The sequence below is a fragment of the Schistocerca nitens genome, chromosome 11 (genome assembly GCF_023898315.1).
Source record: "Schistocerca nitens isolate TAMUIC-IGC-003100 chromosome 11, iqSchNite1.1, whole genome shotgun sequence".
Taxonomy (NCBI): domain Eukaryota; kingdom Metazoa; phylum Arthropoda; class Insecta; order Orthoptera; family Acrididae; genus Schistocerca; species Schistocerca nitens.
This window is the reverse complement of record NC_064624.1, coordinates 48,429,850-48,446,462: the sequence shown is the minus strand read 5'-3', so window position 1 is coordinate 48,446,462 and position 16,613 is coordinate 48,429,850. Positions and strand designations below refer to the sequence as shown.

General features: G+C 39.7%; 1 protein-coding gene across 6 annotated transcripts in view; it reads right to left on the bottom strand.

Annotated features, from left to right (window-relative positions):
• Positions 1 to 447: 447 nt before the first annotated feature.
• LOC126213402 (zinc finger protein 99-like) overlaps positions 448 to 16,613 on the bottom strand; it is a 141,620-nt gene continuing 125,454 nt past the window's right edge. For 4 of the 6 annotated variants that reach the window (XM_049941116.1, XM_049941118.1, XM_049941117.1 and 1 more), the window contains one exon: positions 448 to 2,796. In XM_049941116.1, the coding sequence (XP_049797073.1) occupies positions 807 to 2,796 (1,990 nt within the window). In that variant the 3' untranslated portion in view covers positions 448 to 806. The remainder of the gene's footprint in view (positions 2,797 to 16,613) is intronic. The other 2 variants (XM_049941120.1, XM_049941121.1) reach the window with 2 other exon arrangements.

Here is a 16,613-nt window from a genome sequence, read left to right as displayed (position 1 = left end):
CACTGATGTCTTGACCATACCATTTAGCTAATCTGAACGTGTGGAATACAACTGGTGCAACATACACCCAGAAGCATGTAAATGATGTGTCAAGTCCATATCACATAGAATTGTCAAAGTACTGTATTCCAAAGGTGGACAAACATGCTATTAAGCAGGTTATTATATTTGTTGTTATGTTTGTTATGTTTACTAATGCAGGATTAGTACCAACAGAACATAAATATACACACTATTAATGACACACCAAGTCTCTTGAGAAAACATATCTGAGTAAAATAATTGTTATAATCATGTTTCTCCAGTATTGAGTTCACTAGCCTCAATGAAGCAAGTGCCATGAATATATTTTTACTGTCACTGTTTCTAAAATACAGTTACAAGTACTACATGATGACTTTGTTTGGAATATTAAGCAGCAAGTCATCACATTTCCTTGGCCTTATACTGAATATTGCAAGCTACTTATGATTACTGACAAATGTAAGGATTTATCACAATTCACAATCTTCTTGTCGCAAGATCAATAGGAAAAAGCAGCAGTGCTAATGACAAAAACACTTTTGATTCATGTTTCTTGAGTATTTGGTAATACCATTTCTTGACATCTGAAGCTACAGATATGAATTTTTTGTCACATCTGTTAGCACTCTATAGTACACATCATTACAAGTTTTTTCACAATTCTACCAGATTTTAAAGTTATTTCGCCGAAAGTACAATTTATTGTCCCCTGGTACATACATTATTTTATAGGCCTTGAGGGCACCAACCACGAAAACCTATTTGCATAAACTAACACATACTTACATTTTCTTTCTGACATGAAGTAATGCATGTGTCTTGAGAGTATTCAAGTAAGTGAAACTTTTGTCACAGATACCACATTTGTGAGGTCCACTTCCAGTGTGTTGAAATGCATGTGTCTTGAGATCACCTGATGTAGCAAAAGATTCCCCACAGATCTCACATTTGTGAGGTTTCTTTCCAGTGTGAATTAATAAATGTTTGTTAAGATTGCCTAATATAGTAAAATATTTCCCACAAATCTCACATTTGTGAGGTTTCTTTCCAGTGTAAATTAATGAATGTCTCTTGAGAGAGCCTGACGCAGCAAAAGATTTCCCACAAATCTCACATTTGTGAGGTTTCTTTCCAGTGTGAATTAATAAGTGTTGCTTGAGATCACCTAACCTAGTACAAGATTTCCCACAAATCTCACATTTGTGAGGTTTATTTCCAGTGTGAATTAATGATTGTTGCTTGAGATCACCTAACCTAGTAAAAGATTTCCCACAAATCTCACATTTGTGAGGTTTCTTTCCAGTGTGAATTAATAAATGTTTCTTGAGAGAACCTGACACAGCAAAAGATTTCCCACAAATCTCACATTTGTGAGGTTCCTTTCCAGTGTGAATTAAAACTTGATTCTTGAGATAGCTTGACGCAGCAAAAGATTTCCCACAAATCTCACATTTGTGAGGTTTATTTCCAGTGTGAATTAATGAGTGTTTCTCGAGATCACCTAACACAGTAAAAGATTTCCCACAACTCTCGCACATGTAAGGTTTCTTCACAGTGTGAATTAATGTGTGAGCCTTTAGATAACGTGACTGGGCAAACCATTTGTCACAAATCTCACATTTGTGAGGTTTGTTTCCAGTGTGAATTAATGAGTGTTGCTTGAGATTATCTAACTTAGTAAAAGATTTCCCACAAATCTCACATTTGTGAGGTTTATTTCCAGTGTGAATTAATGATTGTTTCTTGAGAGAGCCTGACACCGCAAAAGATATCCCACAAATCTCACATTTGTGAGGTTCCTTTCCAGTGTGAATTAAAACATGATTCTTGAGATAGCTTGATGCAGCGAAAGATTTCCCACAAATCTCACATTTGTGAGGTTTATTTCCAGTGTGAATTAATGAGTGTTTCTCGAGATCACCTAACATAGTAAAAGATTTCCCACAACTCTCGCACATGTAAGGTTTCTTCACAGTGTGAATTAATGTGTGAGTCTTTAGATAACGTGACTGGGCAAACCATTTGTCACAAATATCACATTTGTGAAGTCTTTTCCCAGTATGAATGGAAACATGTCTGTTGAGATCACCAACCCTAGCAAACAATTTGCCACAAATGCCACATCTGTGAGTTCTGTTTGCAGTAAGTAGATCAGCCTGGGCACTGACATTAACAGCTATAGACAAAGTTCCACAATTACTTGTTTTCTCTCTATCATTTGTCATATGTGTGTTACATATGTCATTAGAGGGCTTGTTTGAATCTTTCCAAGTTTCCTTACATGAAGACTGGTCATTGTGTTCTGTGACAGAAACTTCTGCCTCGCTATCCAACGAGGTAGTGGTTTGATGCTCATCACTATGTCCATATTTTTCATGACTGTCTGCAGTTAAAACTCGACAATTCTCACTCATTCTCATATGCTTTTTCAAGCCAACATTACTGTTAAATACCTCACCACACCACTTACAAATATACGAAGGTGGTTGCGTTCCACCAATGTGCATAAACACATGCATTATGAGTCTGTATTTTGAAGAAAAGCTCTGTTGGCAGAAATTACAGCTATATACATGGAATTCCTTTTCCCTCGTACTACAGACATATTGGGTGGCAACTGAGCATTCCTTATCAACAGTCATATCTTCTGTATTGGTACTGAACCCATGTGTTGACTTCTCCATGTCTATCACCAACTCATCCTGGACCAGTCTATGGTGACAAGGTTCTTCACATGATATGCTGCACCTCCCACCAGTAGTCTGAGTAAATCTGAAGAGTGAGGAGGATATTGTTAAATATTGAGATATACAACAAAGAAAAAATATTTGAGTGACCATAAATCCAGTACTATAAGCCACAAATCATAAAAGTGCATACGAATTGACATATTCAGTAACTGTTACTGATTTAAAATTATAATATTCCACCAGAAGTAAAGAACTGATGAGGTAAAAGTGGTTTAAAACGAAAATAACCAGAGGTAATTCAATAATGATTATTCTGAGTCACTGCCATTTGATCTGAAATTTTTAGATTAGAACAAAAATACTTCACTTTCACGTGTTACAATCTTTTTAAAATACAGTGCTACAAGTCAATAGTCTACAACAATTTATGAAATGTATCAAAAAATTAATCAGTTACATGTTTTAATTCAAAATTTTTAAGTTCAAGGTATTTCAGATTTATTTAAGAGAAATAATTTCTAAATGTTCCTCTTCGATTATGTTAGCTCTGTAAGTGCATTCTCCTTGTTTCGCCAACACTTTCACCTCTACGAATGGTAAATTTATTTCACCTGGTAAACAATTTTTTTGTTGGATTCCAAATAAATCAATTACTAGTGCAAGCATCAATATTTTCATTCGTTATCTTCAATGGTTGTTGATCAGCTGGACAATAACTGTTCATGAACAAGAATCAATGTGACATCAATCAAGGGAATTAATTTGCATACTGAAGAATGAATGTGAATGACACACGTGCAGATGGTTTTAATCTAAAACTGTTTTTGGCACTGCAACTTATATGAAGCCTTCCACAAATGGAAATGGTTGCAAATTTTCCAGTACACTTGGAGTGAGCCTTCTTGAAAATTTTTACATCTTCCCAACATCTGGTCTCCTGGCACTGCAGAACACCGTTGACTGAAGGACACACACACAAATGGTCACATCATCACCCATTAAGTACTGAAGGGTAACACTACAAACTGAGTGGCGGTGATAACAGCTGATGCATGAGCTACACCTGTAGTATCTGGGTTTCATTATTATACCTGCAGTTAAACCCTTTCCCACAGAAAAGAACTGTAATGCTTTTCAGGTCCCCAGTACGTACATAGGTGGATATGAAAGATTACAAACTACTGAAGGTGTGCAGGCTCCAGAGTTTTCTCTTGTTCTGACTGTATCTTTTGACTTTTTTCCATTTTGTTGAGTATATAGTTTTGTTAGGCATGGTATCTGGTAAATTTCGAGTGTTTTTGAACAATTAATTGGATCACATGACTTTTTTAAATGTAACTGGTATCATGGTGTGTCAGATTCTAGAAGTTGACAACTGAAACACTAAATATTGTAACTTTTATAACTCAATAATTTACAACTTGTATTTTCATACACATGAAAGTCAAGTAACTGAACACCAATAATGATAAAACACATCAGAAAAATATGCAAATAAGATTTCAAACAAATACCTTTCTGTCTGTCGAAGTACTAGAAACAAAACACAATTAAAATTTTACAATTGCCAGTCAACCATAAACCAACCAGAATAAGAAACAGAATTTCTGGAAAGCTTTAGCAATAAATAAATTTTGAGGTTTTTATTTATAAATTGTTTTAGAGACCACCACGTAAGCATTGTGTAGATACTGGGTGCTTCTGTCATATCCCTAACCTTCACTGCACAGCATTTCGTGTGGCAGGTACATTGATAAACTATTCATCTACATCTACACGATTACTCTGCTATTCACAATAAAGTGCCTCGCAGATGGTTCAATGAAGCACTTTCAAACTCACTGTCTACCATTCCAATGTCGAACGGCGCACAGGAAAAACGAGCACTTAAATTTTTCTGTGCGAGCCCTGATTTCTCTTATTTTATCGTGATGATCATTTCTCCAAATTTAAGTGGGTGCCAACAGAATGTTTTCCCAATCGGACGAGAAAACTGGTGATTGAAATTTCATGAGAATATCCTGTCACAACGAAAAACGCTTTTGTTTTCATGATTGCCACTCCAATTCAAATACCATGTCTGTGACACTATGTCCCCTATTTCGCGATAATACAGAACGAGCTGCCATTTGTTTTACTTTTTCAGTGTCATCCGTCAGTCCCACCTGACGCAGATCCCACACCACACAGCAATACTCCAGAAAAGGGCGGACAAGCGTGGTGTAAGCAGTCTCTTTAGTAGACCTGTTGCACCTTCTAAGTGTTTTGGCAATGAATTGCAGTCTTTGGTTTGCTCTGTTGTTGTTGTCATCTTCAGTCCTGAAACTGGTTTGATGCAGCTCTCCATGATACTCTATCCTGTGCAAGCTTCTTCATCTCCCAGTACCTACTGCAACCTACATCCTTCTGAATCAGCTAGTGTATTCATCTCTTGGTCTCCCTCTACGAATTTTACCCTCCACGCAGCACTCCAATGCTAAATTTGTGATCCCTTGATGCCTCAAAACATGTCCTACCAACCGGTCCTTCTCCTTGTCAAGTTGTGCCACAACTCTTCTTCTCCCCAATTCTAGTCAATACCTCCTCATTAGTTATGTGATCTACCCATCTAATCTTCAGCATTCTTCTGTAGCAGCACATTTCGAAAGCTTCTATTCTCTTTTTGTCCGAACTATTTATCCTTCATATTTCACTTCCATACATGGCTACATTCCATACAAATACTTTCAGAAACGACTTCCTGATAGTTAAATCTATACTCGATGTTAACAAATTTCTCTTCTTCAGAAACACTTTCCTTGCCATTGCCAGTCTACATTTTGTATCCTATTTACTTTGTCCATCGTTAGTTATTTTTCCCCCCAAATAGCAAAACTCACCTACTACTTTAAATGGCTCATTAGCTAATCTAATTCCCTCAGCATCACCCGATTACATTCCATTATCCTAGTTTTGCTTTTGTTGATGTTCATCTTATATCCTCCTTTCAAGACCCTGTCCATTCTGTTCAGCTGCTCTTCCCAGTCCTTTGCTGTCTCCGACAGAATTACAATGTCATCGGCGAACCTGAAAGTTTTTATTTCTTCTCCATGGATTTTAATACTTACTCCGAAGTTTTCTTTTGTTTCCTTTACTGCTCGCTCAATATACAGATTAAATAACATCGGGGAGAGGCTACAACCCTGTCTCAGTCCCTTCCCAACCACTGCTTACCTTTCATGCCCCTCTACTCTTAATTGCCATCTGATTTCTATACAAAATGTAAATAGCCTTCAACTCCCTGTATTTTACCCCTGCCACCTTTAGAATTTGAAAGAGAGTATTCCAGTCAACATTGTCAAAAGCTTTCTCTAAGTCTACAAATGCTAGAAACATAGGTTTGCCTTTTCTTAATCTTTCCTCTAAGATAAGTCGTAGAGTCAGTATTCCTCACGTGTTCCAATATTTCTACGGAATCCAAACTGATCTTCTCAGAGGCCGACCTGTACCAGTTTTTCCATTCATCTATAAAGAATTCGCGTTAGTACTTTGCAGCTGTGACTTATTAAACTGAAAGTTCGGTAATTTTCACATCTGTCAACACCTGCTTTCTTTGGGCTTGGAATTATTATATTCTTCTTGAAGTCTGAAGGTATTTCGCCTGTCTCATACATTTTGCTCACCAGATGGTAGAGTTTTGTCATGACTGGCTCTTCCAAGGCCATCAGTAGTTCTAATGGAATGTTGTCCACTCCCGGGGCCTTGTTTGAACTCAGATCTTTCAGTGCTCTGTCAAACTCTTTATGCAGTATCGTATCTCCCATTTCATCTTCATCTAAATCCTCTTCCATTTCCATAATATTGTCCTCAAGCACATCGCCCTTGTATAGACCCTCATATACAAGGTGTTACAAAAAGGTACGGCCAAACTTTCAGGAAACATTTCTCTCACACAAATAAAGGAAAGGGGTTATGTGGACATGTGTCCGAAAATGCTTAATTTCCATGTTAGAGCTCATTTTAGTTTGGTCAGTATGTACTGTACTTCCTCGATTCACCACCAGTCGGCCCAATTGAAGGAAGGTAATGTTGAATTTGGTGCTTGTGTTGACATGCGACTCATTGCTCTACAGTACTAGCATCGAGCACATCAGTACGTAGCATCAACAGGTTAGTGTTCATCACGAATGTGGTTTTGCAGTCAGTGCAATGTTTACAAATGTGGAGTTCGCAGATGCCCACTTGATGTATGGATTAGCATGGGGCAATGGCCGTGGCGTGGTACGTTTGTATCGATACAGATTTCCAGAATGAAGGTGTCCCGACAGGAAGACGTTCGAAGCAATGGATCGGCGTCTTAGGGAGCACGGAACATTCCAGCCTATGACTCGCGACTGGGGAAGACCTAGAATGACGAGGAGAATGGATGAGGCAATTCTTTGTGCGGTTAACGATAACTCTAATGTCAGCGTCAGAGACGTTGCTGCTGTACAAGGTAATGTTGACCATGTCACTGAATGGAGAGCGCTATGGTAGAACCAGTTGTTTCGGTACCACGTACAGCATGTGCAGGCACCATCAGCAGCTGATTGGCCTCCACAGGTACATTTCTGCGAATGGTTCCTCCAACAATGTGTGAATCCTCATTTCAGTGCAAATGTTCTCTTTACGGATGAGGCTTCATTTCAACGTGATCAAATTGTAAATTTTCACAATCAACATGTGTGGGCTGACGAGAATCCGCACGCAATTGTGAAATCACTTCATCAACACAAATTTTCTGTGAACATTTGGGCAGGCATTGTTGGTGATGTCTTTATTGGGCCCCATGTTCTTCCACCTACGCTCAATGGAGCACGTTATCATGATTTCATACAGGATACTCTACCTGTGCTGCTAGAACATGTGCCTTTACAAGTATGACACAACATGTGGTTCATGTACGATGGAGCTCTTGCACTTTTCAGTCGAAGTGTTTGTACACTTCTCAACAACAGATTTGGTGAGCGATGGATTGGTAGAGGCAGACCAATTCCATGGCTTCCACGCTCTCCTGACCTCAACCCTCATGACTTTCATTTATGGGGGCATTTGAAAGCTCTTGTCTATGCAACCCTGGTACCAAATGTAGAGACTCTTCATGCTCGTATTGTGGACAGCTGTGTTACAATATGCCATTCTCCAGGGATGCATCAGCGCATCAGGGATTCCATGCGACGGAGGGTGGATGCATGTATCCCCGCTAACTGAGGACATTTTGAACATTTCCTGTAACAAAGTGTTTGAAGTCACGCTTGGTATGTTCTGTTGCTGTGTGTTTCCATTCCATGATTAATGTGATTTGAAGAGAAGTAATAAAATGAGCTCTAACATGGCAAGTAAGCGTTTCCGGACATATGTCCACATAACATATTTTCTTTCTTTGTGTGTGAGGAATGTTTCCTGAAAGTTTGGCCGTACCTTTTTGTAACACCCTGTATACTCCTTCCACCTTTCTGCTTTCCCTTCTTTGCTTACGACTGGGTTTCCATCTGAGCTCTTTATATTCATGCAAGTGGCTCTCTTTTCTCCGAAGGTCTCTCTAATTTTCCTGTAGGCAGTATCTACCTTACCCCTCATGAGATGACCCTTTACAGCCTTACATTTGTCCCTGATTAGCTATTTTGCACTTCCTGTCAATCTCATTTTTGAGACGTTTGTATTCCTTTTTGCCTGCTTCATTTACTGCATTTTAATATTTTCTCCTTTCATCAATTACACTCAATATTTCTTCTGTTACCCTAGGATTTCTACTAGCCCTCGTCTTTTTACCTACTTGATCCTCAGCTGCCTTCACTATTTCATTCCTCAAAGCTACCTATTCTTCTTCTACTGTATTTCTTTCCCCCATTCGTGACAATTGTTCCCTTATCCTCTCCCTGAAACTGTACGACCTCCGATTTAGTCTGTTTATCCAGGTCCCATCTCCTTAAATTCCCATTGCAGTTTCTTCAGTTTTAATATACAGTTCATAACCAATAGATTGTGGTCAGAGTCCACGTCTGCCCCTGGAAATGTCTTACAATTTAAAACCTGGTTCATAAGTCTCTGTCTTACCATTATATAATCTATCTGATCCCTTCTAGTATCTCCAGGATTCTTCCATGTGTACAACCATCTTTTATGATTCTTTAACTAAGTGTTAGCTATGATTAAGTTATGTTCTGTGCAAAATTCTACCAGACGGCTTCCTCTTTCATTTCTTACCCCCTATCCATATTCACCTACTATGTTTCCTTCTCTCCCTTTTTCTCTATCCACAATATTATCTATGTGATCGTTCGAATTCAGGTTATTTGTAATCCGTAAGTATTTAGTTGAATTTACAGCCTTCAGTTTTGTGTGACTATCGTGTAATCGTAATTTAGCACACTTCTTATAGGACTCATGTGAATAACTTCATACTTTCCCTTATTCAGGGTCAGTTGCCACTTTTTGCACCATACAGATATCTTATCTAAATCATTTTGTAAGTCGTTTTTATCATGTGATGACTTTACAAGACGGTAAATGACAATCATCTGCAAACAATTTAAGACGGCTACCCAGATTGTCTCTTGTGTTGTTAATATAGATCAGGAACAATATGGTTCAAATGGCTCTGAGCACTACGGGACTCAACTGCTGTGGTCATAAGTCCCCTAGAACTTAGAACTACTTAAACCTAACTAACCTAAGGACATCACACACATCCATGCCCGAGGCAAGATTCGAACCTGCGACCGTAGCGGTCGCATGGTTCCGGACTGCGCGCCTAGAACCGCGAGACCACCGCGGCCGGCTCGAGGAACAATAGTGGGGAACGCCGGATAATACTTGTTTTACTCAATGACTTTCTGGCAATTAGTACGAACTGTGACCTTTATGACATGAAATCACGAATCCAGTCGCACAACTGAGGCGATACTCCATAGGCACACAGTTTGGTTGGAAGACGCCTGTGAGAAACAGTGTCGAAAGCCTTCTGTAAATCTAAAAATATGGAATCAATTTGACATTCCTTGTCAATAACACTTATTACTTCAGAGTATAAAGAGTCAGTTGTGTCTCACAAGAACGATATTTTTCTGAAAACATGCTGACTGTGTCAATAAATCGTTTTGTTCGAGGTACTTCATAATGTTTGAATACAGTAATGTTCCAAAACCCTACTGCAAATCGACGTTAGTGATATAGGCCTTAAATTTAGCGAATTACTCCTACTTCCCTTTTTGGGTATTTGTGTGACTTGAGCAATTTTCCAGTCTTTAGGTAAGGATCTTTCGGTGAGCGAGTTGTCGTATATTATTGCTAAATATGGAGCTATTTTATCAGCATACTCTGAGAGGAACCTGACTGGTATACAGTCCGGACCAGAGGCTTTGCCATTATTAAGTGATTTAAGCTGCTTTGTTACTCCGAGGATATCTACTTCTATGTTTCTCATCTTGGCAGTTGTTCTTGATTGGAATTCAGGAATATTTACTTCGTCTTCTTTGGTGAAGGAGTTTCGGAAAACCGTGTTTAATAAATCTGCTTTAGTGGCACTATCTTCAGTGACTTCACCGTTGTTATCGCACAGTGAAGGTATTGCGTGTTGCCACTGGTGTGCCTTATGTATGACCAGAATCTCTTTTGGTTTTCTGCCAGATTTCGAGAAAGAATTTCGTTGTGGAAATTATCGAAAGCATCTCGCATTGAAGTACGCGCCATATTTCGAACTTCTGTAAAACTTTGTCAATCTTGAGGATTTTGCGCTCTTTTAAATTTGGCATGCTTTTCTCGTTGCTTCTGCAACAACGATCTGACCCACCTAGTGTACCATGGCGGATGAGTCCCATCACTTATTACTTTATGTGGTATTTATATCTCAATTGCTGTCGATACTATCTCTTTGAAAACATACCACAACTTTTCTACACTTACATGATCAGATCGGAAGGAGTGAAGACTGTCTCTTAAGAGGGCGTTAAGAGCATTCTTATCAGCTTTTTAAAATAGATATACTTCGTGTTTCTTTTTGATGGTTGCAGTGATGATGGAAGTGCACATGTATTTTATCAACACACATACTACAGCCTGGACAGTAACACTGCTGATGGTTTACACCACATTTGTTAAAAATTTTGGGATGATAGCTGTTACCTCTATTTTATTCCTTCCTTTGTTCTCTCAGTTTTCCAACCAAAGGGCTGTCATTATGAACAAAAACAGTTTCTTACATTCGATTTATCTACGCCAGTACTCCTCTATCCAACAACTAGTTGGGTTGGCAGATCAATGGGACTTCGCAACCTTTACTCAGTCTTTTGGCTGAGGCTGATTGCAAAGTGCCATTACATATTATACAGGCTAGTATTACGATGGGGTCGCCATTCCCAAAGTCCCTCCCCCCGTTCCGGGACATAATTAGTGAATTAGTGTTCCCCAACCGTTTCCATCCAGTGTAATCCATGGGAAAATGCGAATGTCTGCAAGCTGTGTAACTGAAGTGGAATGTGGGGACCAGCCTGCTATTCACCTAGCAGGGTGAAGAAAACCACCTAAAAACCACATCCAGGATGGCTGGCACACTGGCCCTTCGTCGTTAATCTGCCATGTGGATTCGATCCGGGGTCAGCACGCCTACTAGAATACAGGAAGCAGTGTGTTAGTGCTCTCGGCTACCCTGGTGGGTCGTTTCTTACATCACCGTAAAACTATTACATCTGGTTCCACCTACTAAGGAGGGAGGGAGGGAGGGAGGGAGGGAGGGAGTGAGGGAGAGAGATCCTGTGAGAACGCTAGCGTTTACTGCAGAATTTGAGGCATCTGCTGCATGATTAGCTGTAGCTAAAATCAACTTCAACAACCGCTATGGCAATCTGCTGCACCACCCAATTCACTTATTTCTTCAAATTCCTTGATTGTATTCTTCAACACATTTATTGACATGGGGCCTCTTCACAGCCATTTATTTCAATGATATTCCTGCAATGCAGTGCTGCTGTTCTGATAAAACAGCTGTACCACCTGTGCATGGCATTTCTTCTCAATAGGCACTTCATTTCATACGAAAGAGATACCTTCTTAACTTGGTGTATATACAAACAAGAAAAAATTTCCAGATTTCCCAACTAGAAACGCGCTTCCTAAGGTGAAAAACTTTTTATTGGGTGGAAGTACATTTTTCCATGTTAAAAGATGGTATCGTTTCGATAGGAGCTATAAACCTTATCAATACATTGAACGGTTATGGATTTATAAGCCTGTATAGAATTTTCTGGCAGTTTAGGAATCTCAACCTACCTGGAGATACGGGCTGGGGAGATACATGGGAGACAGAGAGAGGAAGGGAGGGTGGGAGAGTTAGACAGAAAACAGGAAAGGAACTAGTGCCTGAGGTGCACAGGATGGAAAGGGGATATGGGAGGGGAGGGGAGAAGGGGAGGGATGAGAGGACCCTTGTGCCTCCTCCCTGTGCTTCTGCTACTTGTAGATATAGCAGCTCCTGTTCGAAGTGCCCTCGGCTCTGCATGAACAGGACCAAGATTTCAGTACAGTTCAAATGCATATTCACTGTTATGAGCATAAGCATCCAGCCATGAACACCTCCACTCCCATGGCAGGTGCTCCATCAACTATCATGCAGCACACTTTGCCCCGTGGACCATACACCTCTGAGCCCATTATGTCGTATGACGTTACTGCAATTAACATGTATGAAGTGTTGCATATGTTCGAATTGTATAAAATGCCTGTCCATACAAGAAACGTTTAAAAACTGGTCTACCTGTAACTTGTAAGGGGTCCGTAGGCCCTTACTATAAGTTTGCAATCGGCATAGGTCGATAGGGCGAACAATCGATTGTGTCATGTTGCGAGAGCGAGTGTGGAGTTGAGTCAGTCCCATGTTGCGCGGGCAGAGGTGTGTGGAGGCCAGTTGTTGTAATGCAAGGCTTTAACGACAAAGGGAGTTGCCATCGCCGCGGTTTAACCCCTTTGTGCTAGAATAATACCGGGGAAGTGAAGAAGTATTATTACGCAAGTGATTAGTGATATTCTAGTGCTGATATTTTGGTTTCGCGTCTACCGCGCCGGCATCTCTTTGGATTGCAGTGTTGGATTGCAGTGATGGATTAATGTGTGACGATAATGAGAAATGAAGAGGCCTGTGCTGAGATTAGCCGTATTTAGATATGTATGACGAAGGCAGTGGCTGTCTCCTCCTTTTGTGTTTTTGAGACGAATATAGGTTCGTGATTAGTGAAACTGTGTTGGTGTTTTTCTTGTTACCAGACATTTCACTATTACAGCATTTGAGAAGGACGAACTGGAAAGTAACAACTTCCGTAGCAGTCAATTCCGATTGCCAGCCCCATTAGGTACACGGTCACATTAATAATAATTATTGGGCTGCTATTCGATCAGATCAGGTCGGGTCGAAATAAATCGGAGGTGTTACAAACCCTCATTATGTTTTGTTACTATTGTATCAGTAGGAGGTTCTACTTTCTTTTTTAAACATCTATGCACAGCACTCTCTCAGCATTTGCATCTTGACAATGACTGATTAAGACGTCGACTGTACATATTAAAAACAAAAAAGAAATCTCACTGCTAAGCATCCGATTTTCTATATTCAGTTAATTAACTTTTTGTCCATGGTAAACTGTAACGTGAGTGCTGATGATGAAGATATTGACACAATTTGCTGTTGTTGCTAAGGTGTAATGAGAACAGTGTCAGTAAATATGTGTGGAGCAAGTGGCTCTGAGACAATTATCAGCCACATCACCTAAATGTCCGAAGCCCATAAGCATATATGTAAGATGACGATGATGCCTGATGATCTATATCTACATGGTAACTCTGCAATTCACGATTAAGGGCCTGGCAGATGGGCATCGAACCATAATTTTTTATTTACTTCTCTACCATTCCACTCTCATTGCGAGCAGGGTTACATATTTCCATGTGAGCTCTGATTTCTCGTAATTTACTATGATGATAATTTCTCCCTACATAGATGGGCGCCAACAAAATATTATCAAACTCTGACGACAAAATTCGTGTTTGAAATTTCACGTAAATCTCTGGCTCTAGCGAAAAACGCCTTTGTTCTAATTACCGCCATCCCAGTTCATGTATCGTATCCATAGCACTCTCTCCCTGATTTCGTGATAATAGAAAAACAGCTGCTATCCTTTAAATTTCTTTGATGTCCCACACCACACTGCAATACTCCACAAGAGGACAGACAAGCACAGTGTAAGCAGTTTCTTTAGTAGACTTGTTACATTTTCCAAGTTGTCTGCCAAAAAACCAATCTTTGGTTTGCTTCCTCCAGAGCATTATCTATATGAATCTTATGATTTAATTTACTCATAAGTGTAATCCCTATGTATTTAGTTGAGTTCACAGCTTTTAGGTTTGTATGATTTATCGTGGTAACGAAATTTAGCACATTTATTTCAATACTCATGTGGTTTACTTCATACTTTCCATTATTTACAGTCAAATGTCATTTTTTACATCTTAAAGACATCTTTATCACTTCACAATTCGTTTTGATCATCTGATGACTTTACAATAAGGTAAATGACAGCATAATCTGCAAACAATCAAAGAGAGCTTCTCAGATGCTCTCTTAAATCGTGTACATAGATCAGGTACAAGAAAGGGCCTATAACACTTACTTGGGAAACGTCAGATATTACTTCGATGACTTTGTCAGATATTACGAACTGTTACCTTCCTGGTACAAAATCACGAATAAGTGCAAACAACTAGGATGATACTCCAGGGGCACACAACGTAATCGGAAATCACTTGTGAGGAACAGAGTCAAAAGCTTTCTGTAAAACAAAAAATATGGAATCAATGTAATATCATCTGCCCAAATCAGTCATTATTTTGCGAGAATAAAGAGCTTGTTGTGTTTCACAAGAATTATGTTCTCTGAATATGTGTTGGTTATTTGTCCATAAATGATATCTTGAAGGTCATTCACTATGTTCAAACAGATTATATTTTCCAAAATCCTACTGCAAAGTGACGCTAGTGGTATGGGTGGGCATTTCATCGGATTACTCCCATTTCCTTTCTTGGGTTCCGGTCTAGTTTGTGCTACTTTCCTGTCTTTGGGTACTGATCTTTCTGCAATTGAAGAGTTGCATATGACTGCTAAGTATGGAGCTATTGTATCAGCAATTCTGAAAGGAACCTGGGTGGTGTATAGTCTGCCCCAGGGGCATTGCCTTTCTTAACGTGGGTGGTGTACAGTCTGCCCCAGAGGCGTTGCCTTTCTTAACATGGGTGGTGTACAGTCTGCCCCAGAGGCATTGCCTTTCTTAAGTGTTAAGCTACTCCAACACATTTAGGATACCCACTTCTAAGTTACTCATATAGGCAGTTATTCTTAATTAGAATTCTGGAATACTTTGCTTTTCCTGTGAAGGAATTGATAAAATCCGTCTTCAGTAACTCGCTTTAGTAGCACTGTCGTCAATAACTTTACCATTGTTATCGTGCAGTGAAGGTATTAATGCACCTTGTCAATTGTATACTTTACATACAACCAGAATTTCTTTGGGTTTTCTGCCAGATTTCGACACAGAGTGTTGTTCTGGAAACTATTAAAAGCCTCTCTCATTGAAGTTTGCACTAAATTTCGAGCTTCTGTAAAACTTCGCCAATCCTGTGGATTTTGGATTCTTTTAAATTTGGCATGTGTATTTCATTGCTTCTGAAACACTGGTCTGACCTGTTGTGTGTCAGTACCACTTATTAATTTATTTGATATGTATCTCTCAGTTATTACTTATTTTACTTTAAACCACATCTGGACTATGCTTAGAAAGACTTATCTGAAGGAGTCGAAACTCTCTCTTTGGGATGTGTCAAGTGAATTTTTATCTGCTTTTTCAAGGGCATGTATTATGCGTTTATTTTGGAGAGTTTTGATGTTACAGTATTCACTCTTGTGAACTTTTCATGGCTCAACAACATTGTGGTCACTAATTCCCGTACCTGTTACGCTCCCTGTTTGGCCATGGTTATTAAGAAGTCAAAGATGTTTTCTCAACCATTTACACTTTCAGTGCGTTTCTGAACTCACTGTGCAAAATAATTTTCAGACACACCATTCAGTTCGGTTTTCGAGGACGTTTTATGCCTACCACTGACATTGTATTTTCGCCAATATATCGAGGGTAGACGAAAGTCCCCACCAACTCTAATTCTACGAGTGGCATACCTATTTCAAATGACAAGTTTTCTTTGAACTGTTCAGCATGTTTCATCGAAGTCAGAGCATTGGTGAAGGGAACTTATTAATTTATTCCAGTTCGTAGGTGTAAGCTCCACCCGTACTTATCATACTGTATAGGCTTTCACAGTCAGCATCCCCATTAGTTAAAACTTATGGCCTGAGAGGCCATGGTCAATCTGTAAAACTACTACTTCCTGACGTTTCGTTACCAACTGCGGGTAGCAGTGAGTCAATGACTGGCTGCCAGGCTATGGAGGTCCCAACATTGCCTGTCAATGATTTATTTGGCTCTGAGCACTATGGGACTTAACATCTCAGTTCATCAGTCCGCTAGAACTTAGAACTACGTAAACCTAACTAACCTAAGGACATCATACACATCCATGCCCAAGGCAGGATTCGAACCTGCGACTGTAGCGGTCGCGCGGTTCCAGACTGAAGCGCCTTCCAGTATGATAATGAGTTTCACGAACAAACAGACGGCGTGGCCATGGGCAGCCCTCTCAGTCCAGCTGTTGCTAATCTTTTCACGGAATTTTTTGAACAGTAAGCACTGCAGTCAGGCAGAAAAAGTCCTTGAAAGTGGTGTCGGTACGTGGATGGGACTTTTGTGATATGGAATCACAGTAGAGATGAACTGTACGGTTTCT